Raw genomic sequence first — 19,530 nt, forward strand, 5'->3', positions numbered from 1 at the left:
CGGTGCAACATCGTGGGCCGAAGGGCCTGTTCTGCGCTGTAATGTTCTATGTTCTAATGTAGTTCAGAAAGGACAGTGGTAATAGGTGAACAGGATTTGGAGCAAGCTAGGACGTGGGCTGCAGAGTTTTGCACAAGTTCAGATTAAGCACAGCATCCCACTCAGTTTTCTGTCAATAGTAACTGCATTCCTATTTAGAGTTCTGTTGATGGGGCAAAATGTCCACATTAAGCAATGGTAGCAGACACAAAGCAGGACTTTGAAAGGTTCCAGAAATGGCCAAAAGCAACACTGAAAAAATGATGCTTTATAAGGAATCTTTGAATGTGGGAAGTGATTCAAGAGGGTAAATAGTTAAGGTGATTGGCAAAAGAACAAGGAATGTGCAGAAAAATGTTTTAAACTGGAATCACAAACCGATCAATGAATCCATGTCATTCCCTTGAATATCACAAACTGTGCCCCTTTCAGTAAAATGTACAGCATTACCAACAGCCATTCTCCTGGCAGGTGGAGGAAAATGGGTGCAAATGAGAAAAACTAACCCCTATTCTACTAAAGCTGACTCTTTAAAGCCTGGTTATTTCACCCCATCTGCTTCTGCCAAGGTGAAGTGCTGAAGACACAACGGGTATTGTAATGTGTGGTTATAGTACTGGATTGGTAACCAATGGGTCATCAGTTCAATTCCCATAATTTGCCAATGAAATGAAAAATTCACATTATGTGGTTGACTCTTAGATGCCCCAAGGCAACTAGCTCGCATCTCAATAACAATTTCTTTTAATATTCAAGATCTCCACTCCTGGTCAGCCTTTCTGGTCAGCAAATGATTTGCTTCCTCACAGTTGTTAGCAAGGACTTGCCATCTAGTGAACTAAGAGAACAAACCCTGCTTCACATCTCCATAGTAAAGATTCAAACCAGCCTGCCATTAACTTGCCCAAGAACTGTGAAAGTGCAGGACAGAAGGTAAATGGCAAAAGAGCCATTTACATGAAGAAAAACATTAAATAAAAATAGAGGGGCTATGGTATGGAATTTACCACCCGTAAGTATGGCAGATTCTTTTTTAAAATTCATTGTGGGACATGGGCATCGCTGGCTGGCCAGCATTTATTGCAGGATGGGCAAGAAATGCCCGAGGGCAGTTGAGAGTCAACCACATTGCTGTGGCTCTGGAGTCACATGTAGGCCAGACCAGGTAAGGACAGCAGATTTCCTTCCCTAAAAGGACATTAGTGAACCAGATGGGTTTTTCCAACAATCGACAATAGTTTCATGGTCATCAGTAGATTCTTTAATTCCAGATTTTTTTAATTGAATTCAAATTCCACCATTTGCCATGGCAGGATTCGAACCTGGGTCCCCAAAACATTAGCTGAGTTTCTGGATTAATAGTCTAGTGATAATACCACTAGGCCATCACCTCCCCTAAATTCAATCATGGTTTTTGGAAAGGAATTAGAGAAGCACCTGAAGGAGAAAAAATATGCAGTGTTCCAGGGGGAAGAGGCGAGGGAGTAGGACTAGCCGAGTTGCTATTGCGGAGAACTGGCATGGACAAAGGCTAAATGGCCTCTTTCTGTGTAATACCCATTCTATGATTCAATGAAAGACGACAAAGTTTCCTGTAAAATATACCATTGACAAATTTGACTTTCAAACAATGGGCCATTTTTATTAGCATGCCTATAATAAAAACACAAATAGATTGTATACTGCATATAATAAACATTTTCAAATATTAAAAAGTGTACAAAATAAGTATAAAAATGTATTTACAACGTCTCACAATATTTTACCCTGAAAACTTAATGTGGTTTTTGTATTTTAAGGGATTTATAAAATGTTTAATCAAAGCACCACATGGGACCAAAAATATTTTAGTCCCCAAAACATTAGGTAGAAGTTTATTCCATGATTAAATAGGGGGATAATTGTAACTGCTGTCAACTTAAAATGAACATAAGACCTGTGTGCATAATATCACAATTTATCTTCAAATGAACCACTCAGCTTACTGTAGAAAGTCCAAGTGTAGAACGACTACCAGTTAACCTTCCAAATGTTACAATGTGCTGATAAAAGTGAGACAAAGGAAGGTTACAGGAGGCTTGTGTGGAGCATAAGCACTGGCATGGTCCTGATGTTAGGCCAAAGGGACTGTCTGCAGTAAAATTGTGTGTTATGCAAATCCCATGTAAAGATGTCGGAGTTGAGGAAAGACCAGTAAACCTTAGGTTTTGCAACCTGTAATAGAGACATTGAAATGGCAATCTTATAGAGGAATATAAAACATAGACAATACGGAAAGGATAGATCACTTCAAAATAACTTGTAAATTCCATGCAAAGTCTTTCTCACGAGGAAACCTGATCTCTCCAGCTTGCAGACAACTTATTTAAAAATAAATATCTTAAAAACAAATATATCCTTCAGAATGAGCCCTGTTCTATATAGTGGACTGGGAAAGTTGTTAAAAACATTACTGTTTGTGGTGATGGTATATGGACACCTAACTGGCACGAATGACATTTCTCCTTTTTAAACAGATGGTATCTTAAACGCAGTCCTTGGCATTTCAGAACTTGGATATTGCTGAGAGACAAGTTGCTTTACTTCCCCATTGCTTTCTTCATGGCAACACCTCAGCCAGAGATGCCTTGCTAACCAATCAGCCCCTCTCCCCACACCGTATTATAAATTGTTGCATGGTTAGAAATTTGTTATTCTTGTGTTTGTCCTGATAAGTGCAAGATGAAAAGCAACACCCCTCACTTTATAGATATTATAATACAAATAATTTAACATCTTAAAACAGACAAAAAAATTACAATGGGGTATTCCTTTGCAGCACACCAGGTGCAAAGCTTCACCTCTTGAAGACGTAGAGGTGATGCTTGCCTCCAGACTTTCATCCAGTGAAAGAATGGGTGGTATGGAGCCGATTTCCTGTTACGTGTTTCTGGAACACAAAACTGTGGCCAGAGCGAAAAATGCAGAAATATACTGACTTTCATTTTTAAAAATCAAAACTTATTAACTCTTCACCTGTAGAGGAAATGTATTTTCTTTCAAAGCACATTGACAAAAGGTACTATTAAAGCAGAAACAATAAGTTTGTGTCGTGGGGTTTCACACTGCACACTACTGAAAGATGAATGGATCAGTACCTTGGTGGGTTTCACTATTAATGCTGCACATTATGATAAAGAAGGATAATCAATTCCAAGTACAGCAGTCTTAGGAGGCGGATCTGTGCCATTTGAATCCCTTTGAAGAGGCAGCAAGGACAGAGATAGTAACCTATCCACTTTCAGGAGAAAAGCACTCAAGAATTTGCTTCAAGATGTAGAGATGCCCAGTGCCAGAAAAAACCTTGCTTCAATAGTTAAAATCCGCAGTCATTAATTTGACAAAAGTCAAGCTCATTTTCAAACAAAGTACGAAAAGGTTCAAAATTCCATAACTAAAGAAAGGGAAATAAGACCATATTAGCATTTGAGTAGCTGGTTTGTCTTTTCATAAAACTACCGAGCAATGCTGGAGCACAGCAAATCAGTATGTCAATGCATTATAGTGATGTTAGTTAGGGGCTCTATCTGCAATTTCCTATATGCAGAGCTTGTGACCTTAGCTGGGTTAAATATACACTACTTCACCAAATAAGTGGTACATGTGTTAGCAAGTGACGATAAACAGCTGACTTGTGCCATGTGAATCCCTTTGGTCAATTAGAGGTACAAAGGCAGATTCCTGGTTGGTGGTCACATTCTTTCAGAGAACATTGTGTGACAAGAAGGATGAGAGAGAAAGAGAGTGATGTGGCAAATGTAGAGTGACTTGGGAGGAACAAGTGACTTTGTTCCTGTGGTTGCCAAAGCTCTCCACAACTGGTGTTTGTCATCTAATGTCCTGGTCTGTTGTAGACTAATTGATAAGAGATTGATTGCCACAATGAGTCAATAACTTCATTATTGTCATATAATGAGATCGCCAGGATGTCAGACGGTGAACTAGATAGAACTTGTTTGTGAGATTCAATTCCTACGTCTCCATGGGGAAAAACATTTTAAAATGGGTAGGAAATCAAATGCTATTGTCGCAAAATGGTAGGGTGTTCTCAAAATGAATGCTTATATTTTTTGCACATGTAAAATCAAACTACCATGTTTTACGTAAACCATGTCTGGGCAGCAACTAATAGAAAGGAAGGAATAGAGAAACTGGTGTTCTTCGTAATTGATACAATTAGCAGTCTGAGTGCTATGAGCCAGGAAGCAGTTTAAACATAGATGAGGTGTTGAAGAGGCAGCAGCAAGATAGAGACAGCCAGCCATATCGAGGAACCAGTTTAGCCAGAGATTAGGAGCTGAAAGACAGGATAAAGGCAGGGGAGAGGGGCAGCCATCCTCAGGAAACAGCACAGCTGGAGATATTGCTGAAGGCAAAACAAGTTTGTGCAAAAGGTTGTTTTTTTTTAACTGAACCGAAGACCATTCCCAAGTCCAGGCCACATAAGCTGTACGGTGTGGTAATCACTGGCTAGATTTAATCAATAGTTTTATGGTTGTTCGTTGGGAAAACAGGGTCTCAGCAGACTTTTGGGTTTTTAGTCTTTTTTAGGGACTAAGTGCTTACTGTTAATTTGCTGAAGTACAAGATTGTTCTTTGTAGTTTTATTATCTTCTAGTTTTATTATCTTCTACTTTAATAAATACTTTTATCTGTATGTTTAAAAAGACAAATTCTCTACATCAAAAAAGTTATACTTTAAATATCCATGTCCAAGAGTGCCCAATTTATAGGTTACAAAACCCCGCTGATGTTATTCACGACAGTGTTCCAATCTGCAATACTGGTTTCTTGAGGTACTTTAGTGAGAAACGTTTGTGGAAACAATGAGAACTTTGACCTCTCTTTCGTTAAACAAACAAAGTATTTAAAATAGAGGAAAGATAATAAAATACTGCAAAGAATAATTTTGTACTTCAGCAAATTAACAGTAATCACTTTGTCCCTCAAAGACTGAAAACACAATTATCCGTTTTCCCCGTAATCCTAAACACGGACTCCTGTTTCCCACACAACCACCAAACACCTGTTGGTCAAATCTCGACAGTGATTATCACACAATATTGTTTAAGTGGCCAGGATTTGGGAATGGTCTTTGGTTCAGCGACGTAAACAATATTTTGCACCAACTGGTTTTTGCCTTCAGCACTTCATCTCTAGCTGAGCTGTTTCCCAAAGATAGCTGCCCCCCTCCCCTGCTGTTCTCCTCTAATTTCTGGCTGAACTCCAAAGATGTGCGGGTTAGGTTGATTGGCCAGGTTAAAAAAAAATGCCCCTTAGAGTCCTGAGATGTGTAGGTTAGAGGGATTTGTGGGTAAATATGTGGGGGTGGGGCCTGTGGTCGGTGCAGACTCGATGGGCCGAATGGCCTCCTTCTGCACTGTAGGGTTTCTATGAACTCGTTCCTGGGGATTGCTGTCACTCTCTCTTGCCACTGCTTCTTCAACACCCCATCTGTGTCCAAACTACTTCCTGGCTCTCAGCATTGACTACTAATTGTATCAATTTAGTTGCTGCCCAGACAGTTTGCAAGATACATGGCAGTTTGATTTTAGTTGTGCATAAAAAAATTTTTAATAGCATCCTATCATTTTGTGACACTATTAATATGGAGAATTGCTACTTAAATCCAAAGCTTTACAAAAGTAAAATTTAATTTGTAGTCAATTAAACTATTAAAAGTATCTAAAAACCACAAAATGGTGTAGATGAAAGAAATCCTTCGTTTAATTTCGCATGGATTGATTGTGTGATTATGGTGAGGCCTTAAGGCATGAAAATCACTATCTGCGTGCAAGATACGAAGAGAAAGCCAGTCACTGCTCAGAAGTGTGAACTTTACAAGTAGTTCTAAATGCTCTTGAGTTTATTACAAAAACAGTGGCCTTAAAAGGGAAAAGGCCACATTTGCAAACAAACATCACAGCCAGCACAGGTCCAACAGCAATGCCACGGGAGATCTGCTGGCAATGAAAATGTCATGAGCAATAACTTTCAAAGAACATAAAGCCATATTGCAAGTTTCCACACTGTAGCAATTGAGAATGACTAGGATACATGTGCTGTAGGAAGTACATAGCCAGAGGATGTGTTACTGGTGGAAGCTTTTAAAAGGCTGCTGACTTTTGAATAGAATAAAATCTGATTTAGTGCCCAGTGTATTGATGCCTCTACTTGAATGCTTGTGAATAGGTTAAACCATGCCAAACTCATTTTCCCCCACATCCTTTTACTACTCTGGCTTCCTTGCTGCAGAGGATTTCTTGGAGGAGACATGGATTGATGTACCGTGGCTCATTACAGTCCTGCCCAATATCGTTTACATGGATGTTAACAGATCAAAAATTAACACTTCAAAGTTGTCCATGTGTATAAAAGAAACCAGAACTCAACTGGTTATCCCCCTCTGCACAAATACAGTGCAATTTAGTACCATGGAATGTTTATTAAGGAATATTTTTGATCCCAAATTCAGGAGATGTGCTATTTAATAGTCCAAATATTCAAACTGAAATATTACTTTAAAATAGAAAATGGAAATGAACCACGCAGCAACTGGTGTCTCAAACAAGTTCTCTAACAGCTGGAAAACAATTCACTAATTTTAAATCCATTCTGTGATAGAGACTTAAATCTAACATTTCCTCGGCAAGACTTTAAAAATCCACAGCGTTCCTTGTGCTATTTCTGCACAACTGAATGAAAACAATTTTGTTTGCCAAATGGGCCTTTTATTTGAGAATGTGTTAGATTTTGGCATGGAAAACCTGCTCCACTTTTAGTGGGGTGGTTCTCATTCATACCACACAATAGATTTGGACAGAGGTGGCCCCTCAGCCCACTGAACCTCATTCTAGCACAATACCAAGTCCCAGGCCATCCGACAGACGAATCACAGTAACTAGGAGAGTGAAAGATCGAGGCACAAAGACAGACAGGAAGAGACTGCAATCAGTACGGTTAATGCGATCCAGTATTCATCAATTATCAAATGGATTCAAGACAAACAAGAGATTCAAAATCAGTTAATATCAGAATTTTACAAAGTCATTTACATTGACATTTTAGATGATTTATCCTGTCTTTATCAAAATGAGGTACATAGGCACGGAGGGATTACGTGTCTGTATTACCTACCCCAAGGCCAAGTGCAGCATGGACTTTGCACACTAAAGCGCAGCCCTTGGTTTACATTTTTAAAAATTTCTTTTAAATTACAAAACATACAAATTGAGAGACTTGCATATTCTCACTGATATTATTAATTTTGCAAGTTAATTTATTTTTGGGACAATTTAAAAGTTGCAATCGGCAAATCTGCATCAGTTTGTTAAAATACCATGAAAGAGAACTTTTTTTTGAGGAATAGATGCAGGCAAGATCTAAGGAACTGCTGTCAACTCAATTTTTCTTCTATACAATTTAACAGAAGTTCCATCTTCAAACATAGCACGCAAGAGCACATGTAATTGTGTAGATGATACCAAGCAGGCATAAATTAAAAAGAGGCGACTAGTGGAGAAAATGGAAAGGAGAGAAAGAGCCGGACAGATTCCAGAAATGAAAATTAAAGGATGAGGAACTGATCTGCAGTACATCAAGGAATGATGGAGAAACAGTCATCACTCCTGCGCCAATCTAACACTATTAATTTCCCTCAGCCCGCTACTTAGTACAGCTAACAACAGGCTCAATGGTTTAGTGCAAAAAGAATGTTTTCACTAAATCATAGCAACACTCCTGTGTACAAGTTTGCTGCAAATCAAAATATATAGATCTGAAAGATTAAATACAAGTGGATGCTGTTACCCGAAGTCTGGGTGCCATGTTGCTTAATTTACCAGTCAGTGAACAAGTCACAATTTTAATAAGTACTAGGGAATTTTCAATTCTAAATACATTGATCTGAAACTCAGGACAGTCTTAAATAATTCATGTACTCATCCCATATGCACTGGGAGCCTGTAATTAAATAGTTCTTAGGATCCATTTGACAAGTTTGTGAGCTGAGGGCAAGTTGTACTTGAGGCTGGAGTAATTATTGCCCTTGGAGTCTGCAATCTGTATAAACTATTAACCAGTTCATAAGAATGTGCTTCACATGGTGTTCTTTTTAAGAGCATTTATAGGTCCACACCCCTTAAAAATAGTGAAAGCAGGAGTAAAAGTCGGAGTTAAAATTTTTGATATTGCCAGGGATCCTCAGAGAGGTGATCTAGATTGAACTGGAGAACTTGTTAATGCAGTATCGCCAAATACATTTGCGTATGAAGATTTGAGGAACTGGACATAATTCTGCATGCTACGGTTGGTGCATTCCGACTGCTCCAGGCGATCCTTCAGGTCTTGCAAGCGGCTCTGGAATCGCCTCTCAGCCTAAGAAGCAATTTTGCACAAATTGGATTTGACACAATTAGACTTTCAGCAGTCAGTAAGGTAATTTGTTCATCATACATTTAGCTATGACTACTATTGCCATTGTGTTAAGTCACCCGTTCTCCTCACACCCACCCTTTTGCCCCACCTAAATCAGGGATGAGTGTGGCCAAAGACCAAGGGGTCTGAAATGTTTTTTGTGACAAGAATCACACATGGTGCAAAGCAGCAAAGTCACCGCAGTGAGAAAGGCCGGAAAGCTACTGCACTTTATCATCTGTGATTGCTTCACGTCACTTCAGATGGGTGGAATTATAAAAGTACTGGGAGGTGAGCAGTTACAAATATCTAAAGTTTATTTATTAGTCACAAGTAGGCTTACATTCGCACTGAAAATCCCCTAGTTGCCACATCCGGTGTCTGTTCGGGTACACAGAGAGAATTTAGTATGGCCAATTCACCTAACCTGCACATCTTTGGACTGTGGGAGGAAACCGGAGCACCCGGAGGAAACACATGCAGACACAGGGAGAATGTGCAAACTCCACACACAGAGTGACCCAAGCCGGGAATTGAACCTGGGTCCCTAGTGCTGTGAGACAGCAGTGCTAACCACTGTGCCACCCTTCTCAGGAAAGATACAATTATCTTAGTCATGAGAAGTTTGAAACACAGTTTAGTCCACATTTAGAAATTGTAAAAATTAGGGATGGGGAAGAGGAGGCAAAACAAAAAGGGAAGAAAAATAACTACTGTGGAGATACTATGCAATCACACAAACAGTACTCCTGTTACATGCAGTAGCCACTGCTTAAATTCAAGTCCCTCCTTCAAATTAAAGTCATGTCCTCGAGGAATTCCGGTAACTAGGAATGCAGAATTGCCTATCAAATAGCATACTTTTGTTTGCTAGGATAACACTTCCATTCACTATATTTTGCTGGTTGGAAGAGATATTAACAAAAGATGTTTTTCTCATCTAAAAATATTTTGCTGACAAAGGAAAATTATATCCGAGTCCTCCATGAAGATTTGACAAGATAAAGGTTAGCAACCTTGCATTAATAAGCATATACATGCAAACACACAAATACGAGGTTCCCTGTTCTGCAGGATAGATTCAAAGATATACCTACATTTTTTAAAAAATGCATATTTTGTAACCCGTGACTTACATCATCTTTGCTCCGTCGTATCTGAGTCAATTCTGTTTTTGTTCTGCTCAGCTGTGCTTCAAGGTCCATTATTTTGCTCTGTGTAGTTCGGTCCTTTGATTGGGCTCTCTCCCTGGTTTGATCCACCTGATCAAACAGATATACGTGATCACTATTCCCAATATATTTTTGTTGGCAATCTGACCCATGTTGACAGCTTCTACTGACAGGAGGAAGATCAGTAACTAGGGAACACCAACTAAAAGGTAAAGGCAGAAAATCCAGGCGGGAAGTAGGAGATGAGAAGAAATTTTAAACATAGCAAGTTGCTACGATCTGGAATGCAATATATGAAAAGGTGAACATAAGACCATAAAATATAGGAGCAGAATTAGGCCATTTGGCCCATTGAGTCTGCTCTGCCATTCAATCATGGCTGATATGATTCTCATCCCCATTCTCCTGCCTTCACCCCATAACCCTTGATCCCCTTATTGATCAAGAACTTCTCTCTCTCTCTTTCTGTCTTAAAGACACTCAATGACCTGGCCTCCACAGCCCTCTGGCAATGAGTTCCACAGATTCACCACCCTCTGGCTGAAGAAATTCCTGATGGAAGCACATTAAATAAAAGCGATGTGGCTCAGGTGGCCATTGGTCCATCTTGTTTGTGCCAGCCCTTAAACAACTATCCATTAATCCCTCTGCCCTGCCTTTTAGCCCTTCAAGCATTTATAATATCCTTTTGAAAGTTACTACTGAACCCACCTTTCAGGTAATGTATTCTAGATCATAGCATTTTTGCTGAGAAAACCATTAATTTCCAAGGAATTCAATTTTAAAAAATTGAGCATTGATTAATTAAAGCTGCCGGCTATACTCTTTGTATTTTTTTTAAACATCACATTATTTATTAGGATTGCACTAAGCAAATGCAGATTGCAGGCACTGACTTCACAGTAGCAGTAGATTAAAAAAGGTTGCAAAATTGAAAATTCCAAACGGGAAATTGATCATTTTGGTTAGGCAGGGGTATTAAGAGTTATGGAACCTGGGAAGATAGGTGGAGTCAAGATCCGGATCAGCTATGATTGAAATGAATGGCGGAAATGGCTCAAGGGACAGAATGGCCGCCTCCTGTTCTACATTTGGTAAAATCTTACAGAACTGACCTGGCGTCTGGCATCATCAACAGCGGCCTCTAGCTGCCTAGCCAGGCTGGTGCACTCACGGGTTTTATCTTCTAATCGCTGTTGGTTGTGGTGAATGGTCTCCTCCCGTTTTGTCACCACCTGAGTCAGCTCCCGGTTCTGGGCGTCCAAATCTTCCAGCTTCCTATAATAATCAACACTTCCTTCAATGTCCAATATCTTTATCGTCTTCTACCATGTCTGGATTACTAATGTACTGAACAATGCAATTCAATTTTGATTAATCCATTCACATTTCAGGATTTGAGCATGTTATTGAGGCCAGCGTTACGATACAGTACTGATGCTGTCCTTTGGACGAAATATTTTACTGATGTCCATTTGCTTGTTCTGGTGGTTCAAGAGAGTATTACCAATCCTATAGCAATACTCAAAGACGAAAAGAGAGTTTTCCCAATCTCCTAGCCAACATTCCTCCTTCAACCAACACCATTAGAAACAGATGAACTAATCATTCATCTCAGTATTGTCCGTGGGGCATTGTAGTGTGCAAATGGCTGTCACATTTGCCTACTTTGTGACAAGTCCTGGACACTACACATGAACGCTTTGAAATGTTTGACATAAGGTGACTTATAGTGGTTGTAACTAGTGTATAATAATCCCTGCCAAATGCATAAAAACAAATTCCAGGTTTTCAGATCACCAACAACCTGTCATCATCCCTCCATGCGGACGCTATAGTTAAGAAAGCCCACCAACGCCTCTGCTTTCTCAGGAGACGAAGGGAATTTGGCACGTCCACTACAGCTCTCACCAACTTCTACAGATGCATCGGAGACAGCATTCTTTCGGTTGTATCACAACTTGGTATGGGCTCCTGCTCTGTCCAAGGCCGCATGAAACTAAAAGGGTTGTGAATGAAGCCCAGTCCATCCCTCAAACCAGACTCCCATCCATTGACTCTGTCTACACTTCCCACTGCCTCGGAAAAGCAACCAGATAATCAAGGACCCCACGCATCCCGGACATTCTCTCTTCCACCTTCGTGCGTTATGAGGATACGTACCAACTGACTCAAGAACAGCTTCTTCCCTGTTGCCATCAGACTTTCGAATGGACCTACCTCACATTAAGTTGATCTTTCTCTACACCCTAGCTATGACTGTAACACTACATTCTGCACTCTCCTTCCCTATGTACGGTATGCTGTGTCTGTATAGCGCAAGAAACAATACTTTTCATTGTATACTAATACATATAACAATAAATCAAATCAAATCCAGAATTTAAGCGTCTTTGACTATGTCCCCCAAACAGAAAGGTTGCTCACTACAAAAGATTCATTGTTTTATCAGAACTGGAGAATTCCACTACGAAACATTTAATTGGGTTATTCCATTGCTAAACTATGTGTAACCCAGCCTGATGCCTAAAGGAAAGCGCTGAAACTTCTGTAGCTTTCTAAAGGCAGCCTCTGTACAAATCTCACTTAGGTCTGGGACATTTTCTGTCTGCAGACAGTAGTTGTTTGTGTGTTCTTAAATTGTCAAATGTTGTCAGAATTGATATAGTCCGACTGACCTCAGGGCATGCATAACTGCTTTGGTTTTTAAAAATAGTTAATTCAAAATAATTGTACTTTATTTACTGGTACATTAGGAATCTGCAATCGTGATCAGTTATTATTTCATGAATATTTTTGAGCTAACTGGGTGCAAGCATGACAGATCTTCCAAACTTAACAGCTTCACTGGCTACACAATCCAACATAACAGATTTTAACTGCTCTGTCCAAGACCTGAAGAAACTACAAAAGATCATGAACGAAGCCCAGTCCCATCATGCAAACTGGCCTCCCATCCATTGACTGTCTACACTTCCCGCTGCCTCGGAAAACCAGCCAGCATAATCGAGGACCCCACGCTCCCCGGACATACTCTCTTCCACCTCTAGAAGGGTCATCTGGACTCGAAACGTCAGTTCTTTTCTCTCCTGACATGTTGCCAGACCTGCTGAGATTTTCCAGCATTTTCTCTTTTGGTCTCTCTTCCACCTTCTTCCATTGGGAAAAAGATAAAAATGTCTGAGGCCATGTACCCACTAACTGAAGAACAGCTTCTTCCCTGCTGCCATCAGACTTTTGAATAAACCTACCATGCATTAAATTGATGTTCCTCTGCACCTTAGCTATGACTGTAACACTACATTCTGCACTCTCTCCTTTCACAGATCACAGAAACCCTACAGTGCAGAGAGAGGCCATTTGGCCCATCAAGTCTGCACCGACCACAATCCCACCCAGGCCCTACCCCCATATCCCTACATATTTACCCGCTAATCCCTCTAACCTACACATCTCAGGACACTAAGGGGCAATTTTAGCATGGCCGATCAACCTAACCCGCACATTTTTGGACTGTGGGAGGGAACCAGAGCACCCGGAGAAAACCCATGCAGACACTTCTAATGCAATAATCTGGCAGCAACATTGCTCCTCTCAAGATTTACAAATGAGAAAACACAACAGTTTCAATACCAGACCCAAGTGAATTTCACACAAAGTCTATCTTTGGAAGGCTAAAGGAAGTTTCAGCAATTTTAGGACAGGTCATCAAGAGGGAAGGAAAACAGGCTTGGGGTGGGGAATTCCTTTCCAAGGCACTTAAATGAATCAGACAGAAAAAAAGGGGGCTGAAAAATGAAACACCGGAAATAAAATACAGAGTGCATCCCAACAGTAATGGATTAAGGAGTTTGGATTTACAACAACATTGTCAAGTTTGCTCTGTCCTCTTTTTAATTATACACAACCAACCTTTCCAGAGTCTCCAATTTTAGCTTCAGGTTATGATTTTCTTCTTGCAGGTATTGGCACTTCTCTCTCGTCTTGCTGTTCTGTTCCTCAATCTGTGAAGATACAATGGTTGAAAGAACTAAATTCAACAGGAATCTTCTCAGAATTTGACAACCATTTCACACAAACAAGAATGCCGATTTAATATCAATGTATTGCCCAAGTTATAGAAACTGAATGCAACGTTTTTTTGTCCCTCCAGTTCCTTCCCACTCTTCACCCCAGGATAAGTAAATAAATAGAGTGAGGTGCATGGGAGTTTTGCAGTCAGCAGCACAGACATGATTCACATGTTAAAGGCTGCACTGTAAAGCTTCACAACTAATCTAGGATAAATTTGGAAAACAGTAAAAGCTGGCCCGAATTCTAAGTACAACATTTAAAGGTTATACCAGAGGTTTAGCGCCTGCAAATTCACTGAAAACCTCAGATTGACCTTGTTTTAACAAAGTAACAGAGGATAGAATATTGTATTAAATTACAGAGGAGAGCCGTCACATTTTGAACAATGCTCCTACAGAGCAAGGCCAGAGGCCCAAGTTTTGCATTAATATAAATTGCACCATTATTGTTATTTGATCTGCACACTATCACCTGTATTTATAGAAAATGTGAAGTTTAAAAAGAACTAGCGTCTTTTAACTGTCCCACAATGCTTCTCATTCAATTAATGACTTTTAACAGTTTATGTAAGTTAACACTGATATAAGCAGTCAATTTGCACACACCAAGATTCCATAATATGGTACGAGATGAATGAATTCAATGCTTTTAAATGCTCTTTTCATATTGTCACAGAATCTTCAATATTCACTTGACTACCTGAAGCAGGAAGACAGTTCCTGGTTGAACATATCTGAAAGATGGTTCCTCAGACAATGCAGTGCACCTTGGGGAAGACTGAACTACATACCGAAGCATTGGAATGTGACTGAAACCTACAAATGTTTAAAACAGAGTGGACCAAGTGTGTTAGGTTAACGGACAGAAGTTTAAAACTACCTCCATCTTGAGATCACATATGACTGCTGACTGATCTACATTTTTTCTTTCATACACGATGAGCTGCTGTTGACAGTCCTGCAGTTTATGCTCAGTTAACTTCAACAACTCAGGAACAGGTTCCAAATCAGTCAACTTTTTCTGCATCTGTCTCCGCACCTACAGCATGAACACAAAGGTGTCAAGGTGTCCATTAGAAATATATTCACCAGTGTAAGCCTACATAATCATTGAAAGTTTATGGCACAGAAGGATGCCATTTGGTTTGTCGTGTCTGGTTCGCCTTTTCAGCTGGCACAGCAGCCTAATTCCACTTTCCAGTACTTGGTCCACAGCCTTGCAGGTTACACCACTTCAGGGCCCATTCAGGCACCTTTTAAATGAGATAAGGTTTACTGCCTCTACCTCCCTTTCAGGCAGCAAGTTCCAGACCCCTACCATCCTCTGGATGAAAAAGAATGTTTGCTCACCTCCCCTCTTATTACAAATCACTTTAAATCTATGCCCCCTAGTCACTGACCTCTTCAAGGTAAATAGGCCCTTCACATCCATTCTATCCAGGCCTCCTCTCACCTTTGTACACCAATCAAGAATTAGCCTTTGTTCCCTGTCACTCAGCCAATTTTGTATCCAGCTTGCTACATTCCCCTGGATCCCATGGGCTTTAATTTTTTTAACCAGCTTGCCATGTCAAATGCCTTGCTAAAAACCACGTAGACCACATCAACTGCACTACCCTCAATCTTTGTGGCTACTTCTTCAAAAAGTTCAATCAAATTAGTCAGACATGACCTCTTAAATCCATGCTGACTGTCCTTGATTAATCAATTCCTTCTTAAGTGACAGTTTATCATGCGTCTCAGAATTGATTCCAATAATTTCCCATTACTGAGGTCAGACTGACAGGCCTGTAATTATTTGCTCTATTTTTAAACAAAGGTACAATGTTAACAACCCTCCAATCTTCCAGCACTACACCCGATTGGAAAACAATGGTCAGATGTTCCACTATCTACTCCCTGACTTCTTTTAACAGTTTGGGACACATTTCATCTGGTCCTGGTGATTTATCTACTTTTAAAGATACTAATCCCAGTCATACTTCCTCTCTTTCTTTATGTTTATCACATTCATAGAAACTAGAAGCAGACGTAGGCCATTTGGCCCTTCAGCCTGCTCTGCATTTTGATCATGGCTTCTCATCGAATTCAATATCCTGATCCTCCCTTCCCCCCATATCCCTCGAGCCCCAAGAGCTATAGAAACTAGAAGCAGGATCCTTCACACTCCTTCTCAACTGCAATGTCTGCAATCTCCCATCTTTTGTGAAGACATGCACAAAGTATTCATCAAGTACCATACCCACATCTTCGTCTCTACACGTGGGTTATCTTTTTGGACTTTTATGGGCCCTCCTCTTTCCAGAGTTCCTCTTTGTATTGATTGATTTTGCTTGCCATATTCTTTCATGCCCTTTCTTTGATTCCCCAATTTCCTTTTTGATTTCACCCTTCCATTTTCTACACTCCTCTCGGCTTTCTGTAGTATTGAGTTCCTGGTGTCCAACACAAGCTTTCCTTGACATCCAGGAGCTCTGTTTGGCCACCCCACCCTTTTTTATGGAAACTTGTTTAATTTGAACCCCCTGGGATCTCCCCTTTGAAGGTCTCCCACTACTCTGATATAGATTTACCTTCACATAGCTGTTTCCAGTCCACTTTTGCTAAATCACTTCATAGTTTAGTAACACTGGCCTTACCCCGATTTAGAACTTTAACTTCTGTTCTTTGTCCTTTTCCATCGTTATGTTAAAACTAGCTGAATTATGATCACTAACACCAAAATGCTCCCCCACTGCTACTCTTTCCAAATGCACAACTTTGTCACCTAAAACCAAGTCCAGAACAGCAGCTATTCTTGTTAGAATGGTTGTAATGTTTAAAGATTTTAAAAATGATAAAATATTTTCTTCTTTTCTCCAGTGGACTAGTTCACCTTTTTTCTTTAATGCATTCATATGATGCGAGAATTGCTAGCAAGATCAGCATTTATTACCTATCCTTAATTGCAGTCAAGTAGGTGTCAATACAACCAAGTGGTTTGCTTAGCCATTTCAGTGGCTTCAATTATCTGCCTGACTAAGGTTCTTACAGTGGCCAGGAACTTTGCCAAAGGGAATGTGGAAAAGAAATCTAAAGCACTGCGGAACATCACAGATAACGTGCGCTTAGGGTAAACTAGTCCGCTGGAGAATAGAAGAAAATATTTTATCATTTTTAAAATCTTTAAACATACATCTAGAATGGAATATAAAGAAAGTCAGTCATCAGGAAATGCTGGAAATATACAGGGAAGTTAGCATCTGAAATACTATTTCATTATAAAGACACAAAAATAAATTTTATATAATTACATCTGCCAATTCAAAGATCAAAAACATACCAAAGCTTATAATGAAGAGAAAATACTTAAGGTTAGTTCTGTCAACTTTTCCATTATTAATTTCCAAGTCCACAATTATAATGGAAATTGTCTGCATAAATGTGCCAAGCTCTAATCCTTAGTGGAGGCATTACCAAATCCTGATACAATGCTCCCACTTCCCCTGAAGATGACATGGTTTCAACTCCCACATGCAATTGCATTTTAGTGGAGGCAAGGGGAAGAACAAACAGCAACTACAAAATAGACTTAGTGATTGTTAAATTCTCCCTTTCCCATCCGTTTTTGGCAGCACTGCTAGGATTCGCATTTATCGCAAATCCCAAGTGTCCTTGAGGTGGTGGAGGCAAGCCGTCTTCTTGAACTGCTGCAGTTTGTATGGTGTAGGTACTCCCAGAATGCTGTTAGCCCTTTCCTGAACTCAAAACATATTGCACATAACTGCTTTCTCCTCCCAGAAGATTTCACCCCAACCACACTGCAGCAAAGTAGATCTGATAAAATGATCCACCCAAATCGCCAGCACATTTTTCTGTTTAAGAGGCTAGCCAATCTGTAGTATTGACAGCATTCACTGTTTTCCTTTACATCCCATCCATACCAAGAAGTCTCACAACACCAGGGTTAAAGTCCAACAGGTTTATTTGGAATCCTGAGCTTTCGGAGCACTGCTCGGTCATCAGGTAATGAAGGAGCAGCGCTCCGAAAGCTCATGATTCCAAATAAACCTGTTGGACTTTAACTTGATGTTGACAGACTCCTTACTGTGCCCACCCTAGTCCAATGCGGCATCTCCACCTCATGGCTCCCATCCATAGGGCAGACATGATTTTTAAAAAAAATTCTGCCTTGCGACCCCCAACCACTCCCAAATTTAAAAAAACTCTTGCTTAAGGAAACATTTGCTCCTCTACTGCAGTATTTACCTGCTCAATTTCCTTATTCACATCGTCTTTCAGTAGCTTGTTCTCCTTCTCTGCCTTCGCCAGTTTCATGTTGCACTCATCTGCCTCCATTCGTGTCTTCATTAACTGGATGCATGCCAAGCATTTTATTTATTAACACAGCATTTTAAAATCAGCACAAGGTTTCTCAAGATTTCCCTCCAAATAGGGTTTTACAATTATTTCCCACTTGCAGCAAAATTGAGTTCCTGTCTGCTTTCAATGTCCTGAACTCCTCTTTTTATTTCTGCCTTTAATCAATTACCTTTTACTTTCATCATTCCCTCATGTTGCACAAAGGTTTACTTATCCAGACATGCAACTGTCCCCACCATCCCCATAAAAATAAGTGTTCCCAACCATCATACAGCAAAATAAAAATTAGAAAAAAACAATGGTAACATTACCAACCCAAGTGCAAGTGGTAGGATCACATATCAAAATTAGGCAAATATTTGTACCTGGACTTTAGTGAAACACAGTGAGATGCATGTTCCGAAGTCCCCTGAGCTCATTACCTGAGATTTGTAACTATCCACCAGCTCTTCGTAGCGTTTGACAGAGACTTTCAGCTGCTGCATCTCAGCCTGAGCAAACGTCAGCTTCTCTTCTACGGCTGACATATTCGCCTAATTATGTTTGGAAAAGAAAAAGCAGTCTGAGGTTTGAACAGGTACAATGTTAGAAATATGGAACTTGTTAACTACTTTATGACAGGTACAAACTTTAGGTTTGCCTTAAAATATCATGGGTACAATGGAACTAGTCACTGCCATGTGCTTAGAATATCTTGTATCCATCCTTCTGTAATCTAATGTGTGCTACTCCAATCTTTCAGTAGGAGAACGGAAACCATTTTACTGAGACAAGATCAGATATGAATCATTAAGTTGCTTTATTTTACACCCCTCAAGTAAATGGGCTGATTGACAGACACCAGTAATAATCAAACCACGCTGTAATCCAATTAACTTCTCTCCTATCAGAAAATGAGTAACTAGATACTTTGTCCCTTTCATGGGCTAACTTTTTTGGCATTACAATTCATTGTAGTCAACAAACAGCAAAAAGCTGAACTTGTGCCCAGATGAAGGCCTGTTCTTTGCGATCTCTCGTTTAAAACTTGACTGAGTGGCATGTGACTCTCGAGCTCTTTCCTTTTGCTGGCTTATATTCACAGAAAGAGCTGCAAGGGAGTGTCTCAAATGCTTTCCCCATGGAATTCACCAGCATGCCTGTCAATCAACCCATTCCATCGAGAACATTCTCTGCAGATACCTTAAGCTAGGCTCATATGAATACAGTGTCATCCCCACTTGAATAGATATTTGTAGATTTACATTGTCGATATTTGTTAGGCTATTCAAGACAATATAACAAAGCACTTAAAAGCAAATTTAATAACTAACCCCTGTTCTCCCCATCCCAATTTGTTCAAGCCCTTTCAATGCCAGCTGATTATCATTTCAAATTTCCCCAACTCAGAGGCTGCAGCTTGTGACACTTTGAACAAATGCAGTTTAAAA

General features: G+C 40.0%; 1 protein-coding gene across 4 annotated transcripts in view; it reads right to left on the reverse strand.

The window, feature by feature from the left end:
* Positions 1-19,530, reverse strand: part of odf2a (outer dense fiber of sperm tails 2a) — a 75,302-nt gene that overhangs the window by 20,001 nt on the left and 35,771 nt on the right. For 2 of the 4 annotated variants that reach the window (XM_078226225.1, XM_078226226.1), the window contains exons 14-20: positions 18,523-18,633; positions 17,987-18,091; positions 14,619-14,777; positions 13,578-13,669; positions 10,781-10,943; positions 9,630-9,755; positions 1,664-8,454 (exon numbers count right to left, since the gene is read on the reverse strand). In XM_078226225.1, the coding sequence (XP_078082351.1) occupies positions 8,281-8,454; positions 9,630-9,755; positions 10,781-10,943; positions 13,578-13,669; positions 14,619-14,777; positions 17,987-18,091; positions 18,523-18,633 (930 nt within the window). In that variant the 3' untranslated portion in view covers positions 1,664-8,280. Of the gene's footprint in view, positions 1-1,663; positions 8,455-9,629; positions 9,756-10,780; positions 10,944-13,577; positions 13,670-14,618; positions 14,778-17,986; positions 18,092-18,522; positions 18,634-19,530 lie in introns of those variants that run through there. The other 2 variants (XM_078226228.1, XM_078226227.1) reach the window with 2 other exon arrangements.

The sequence above is a fragment of the Mustelus asterias genome, chromosome 13 (assembly GCF_964213995.1).
Source record: "Mustelus asterias chromosome 13, sMusAst1.hap1.1, whole genome shotgun sequence".
Classification (NCBI taxonomy): Eukaryota; Metazoa; Chordata; class Chondrichthyes; order Carcharhiniformes; family Triakidae; genus Mustelus; species Mustelus asterias.